We start from the raw sequence: 3,182 nt of genomic DNA, 5'->3' as shown, positions 1-3,182 counted from the left end.
TCTCTTTCCCTCCAAAAATATTTTTGACTGATATATTTGGCAAAGATACTAAACATATAAGATGAAGTTTATAAAAAGGTTTATTATAAAATAAAAGAACTGGATTACAGTTTACTATAGTTGACTAGTTATTACAATCCCTGGCCCTCTTACCTCAAGGGAATTAGTCAGGTAGACTATATTCTCCATAAGCACTGCCTGTTCATCAAATTCTAATTGCAAATCCAGAACATGAGGCCCCATCTTCTCCAGATTTTCCTAAGAGCCAAAATGGTATGGAAAAACAAAATCACATAAAGAATATGTTGAAAAGAATGTATTTCCTCCAAAGCAATCATTCTTCTCTAAAATGATAAAATCTTTAAAATTCAACAGTTAAAGGAAAGGCTTTGTTCATGGTTTTCCTTATCTATGTTTGCTTGTTAATGAAATTTATTAGCTCAGCATAATTATCATTTAAAGTATGATAAAAGTAAGGCAGCACCGAAAATACTGGAATGTACAAAGTGTTCAGATTTATAAAATAAATACGGTTTTATCATTGTTTATTTAGACTGACTTAATATACAAGCCCACAGAATTTACTCTGACAAGGAATCAAACAAATGTATGAAAATACTCCTTCAGGTAACAAAAATTTAATTTTCTAAGATACCACCTTCTTAAAGCTGAATTTCAGAGAATAATCAATAACAATCAAACAAAAAAATGCCCAAAGATATTCCTGCAAAGTTTAGAGAAAAAAAGAAAAAATTATGCTATATGGGGTACTCAGATAATCCCATGGCATATAAAAAACAATTTCTTATTCTTAATTTTCTTGAACATTAAATATTTCTGCTCAAAAGGTACTTTTAGAGATCCAAGTACACACGCACAGATAAAGCTAACTGCCTAGAACATATTATACTTATATGAAAATCACCTGAGATTATTCCTACTACTCACTGTTTTAGTTTGTCATCCAAGTTGTTTCTTTTTCCCATGAAAAAGTTCTAGAAAGCCATTTTCTTATTCCCAGATTTATTAATCACTTTCAAAGTTTATAAAACCACTAATCTGCCTGGCAAATCACCAGTATTATTCAAAATATATATTACCACTCGAACACCCTGACACTAGTTCTTCAAATTTAAATGAGATCCTAAAGAAGCCAACTCTTGAATGTAATATCATTTTATATGAAAAAAACTACTTTTCAAATCGGTTTCACCGGATTCTCTTAAAGCATGTCATAAAAATTATTTGCCTTTGCAACCCTCAATGGGATATTTTTGTTGCCTCCACGTGTTGACAATGGATCTGGCATTATGACTAATGGCACTAGCCACTGGGGAACCAATGAACTATGAGCACACCAGCAGGCACATTACAACTCGACTGGTGTAGGTCAACCTAGGATTCTAAATTATTTCTGAAACTAAAAATACTCTGAGGATCACATAGTGACTTTGGTCTGGGAGAATTAAAAGGCTTTCCCAAGAATGCCAATCTACTTCAATACTGGAGAAGCTAAGCGTTCTCGTCTCTATCAGGCATCTGTAGCTGAGAAGACACAAAAATTAAAATACGGTACAAGAATAATCACTGTATGCCTAGTAGGCTGGAAGATACTCATTTACATTTTTAAACATTTCCTGAGCCTACTTCTTGACAGGCTAGACTACTTAAGTGTGTTAGGTGCATTATTTCATTAATTCCTCCCAGTACTCCTAAATAGTAGGTTCATCCTCATTTTATAGACAAATAGATGAAAAATCTTGCGGCCCAGAAAATTTAAGTGATTTGTGTAAGGTCTCAAAACTACGAAATGACAAATACACAGGATTTGAACCAAGATTTGTCTAACCCCATAGCCTGAGATCTTAAGAAATATATATCTTTCTTTCAGTTTCTCTTCGTCAAAAAAATCCAACAGATCAGTTACATACATGAAGAAAACCAAGAGTCTAACCCGGTAGTTCTCAATGGGGAGGCTGGGGGTGATTTTGCCCCAGGGGACATTTGGCAATGACTTGAGATATTTTTGGTTGTCAGAACTGGGGAGAAAGGGGATTCTACTGGAATCTAGTGAGTAGAAGCCAAGGATGCTGCTAAACATCCTGAAATGGACAAGACAGCACATCACAAGAACTATCTGGCACAAAATATCAATAGAGCCATTACTGAGAAACCCTTGTCTAACTACTATCCTTATCCTGCTAAGCTAACCCTACACAAATGTAGAATCTTGGTTCCAGTAATTCTAGGAAAAACACCCTAATATAAGCCAAAAGAACATGCTTCCTCCCCAAACTGAAAAGAAAGAAAATCAGAACATGAAGAGAATAATTCAATGCAGTGATTCTAAACCAATTTTTCTTCCACAATACATATTTTTACATGCTCAGCAATTCCACAGGTAAACCCCAAATCTAATAGCTCGTTTCTCATCACCACTGATTAAAAAGTACTATTTTAACAGATTTCTGGGGGAAGACCTGTGCCCAAGGCTTTTCCCCTTCCCTATATTGTCCCATCTAACCATGACTCAGGTGGTCACAGCTGCATAAGGTCCACAGCTTACCTTAATCATGGCAACAAATGGCATCACTTTTTTCATATATTTCTTCAATTCTGGCAAACTGCCTAGTTCACTGGCAATGACTTTGTTATCAGGCAATTTTCCACTGTTGGCCTAAAAAAAGGGAGTAGGGAGAAGAATGTGGAGAAAAATACTTTTAAAATAAAGCAGGATAGTAAATAGGCCTTTAGGAAGTATGCCAAACACAAGAATGGTGGCCTCTGTCAGTCTGTTAGAAAACAGAGGAAGAATGTCCAGCCTCTAACATCATGGGGAAGTGAAAGCTAAATGAACAATACAGAAGAGAGTCTTCCTATTCCCTCTAAATTCAGAGGATACATGATTTTTAGTTTTAAAAACAGAAACAGGTCGATTTTTGCTGAATATTTAATCTTTCCTTACAATAAGAGCAACTCCAAGATTGTAACATTAGATTTTACCTGGTAAGAAACTGACATGGTCTTATAAAAATCGTTTGTCCTCAAACTTCTATTTGCATTCCATTAGTCAAATTAAAATGAAAAGCTACACAACTATCATACAAGATTTATATGATGTGAGCCTTGGAACATTCTTCCTTATAAATTGTTATCACAAATGCAAAAAAAAAGCATCTCCA

The 3,182-nt window shown here is 34.8% G+C and overlaps 1 protein-coding gene across 1 annotated transcript in view; it reads right to left on the bottom strand.

Moving 5' to 3' along the window:
• The window catches only part of LARS (leucyl-tRNA synthetase), a 78,364-nt gene that overhangs the window by 14,318 nt on the left and 60,864 nt on the right, over window positions 1-3,182 (bottom strand). The window contains exons 28-29 of the mRNA XM_012658244.1: window positions 2,567-2,677; window positions 154-258 (exon numbers count right to left, since the gene is read on the bottom strand). Coding sequence (XP_012513698.1) covers window positions 154-258; window positions 2,567-2,677 — 216 coding nt within the window. The remainder of the gene's footprint in view (window positions 1-153; window positions 259-2,566; window positions 2,678-3,182) is intronic.

This window comes from Propithecus coquereli, unplaced genomic scaffold, assembly GCF_000956105.1.
Source record: "Propithecus coquereli isolate 6110/MARCELLA unplaced genomic scaffold, Pcoq_1.0 Scaffold58, whole genome shotgun sequence".
NCBI classification, from domain to species: domain Eukaryota; kingdom Metazoa; phylum Chordata; class Mammalia; order Primates; family Indriidae; genus Propithecus; species Propithecus coquereli.
This window is presented reverse-complemented; position numbering and strand designations above follow the sequence as displayed.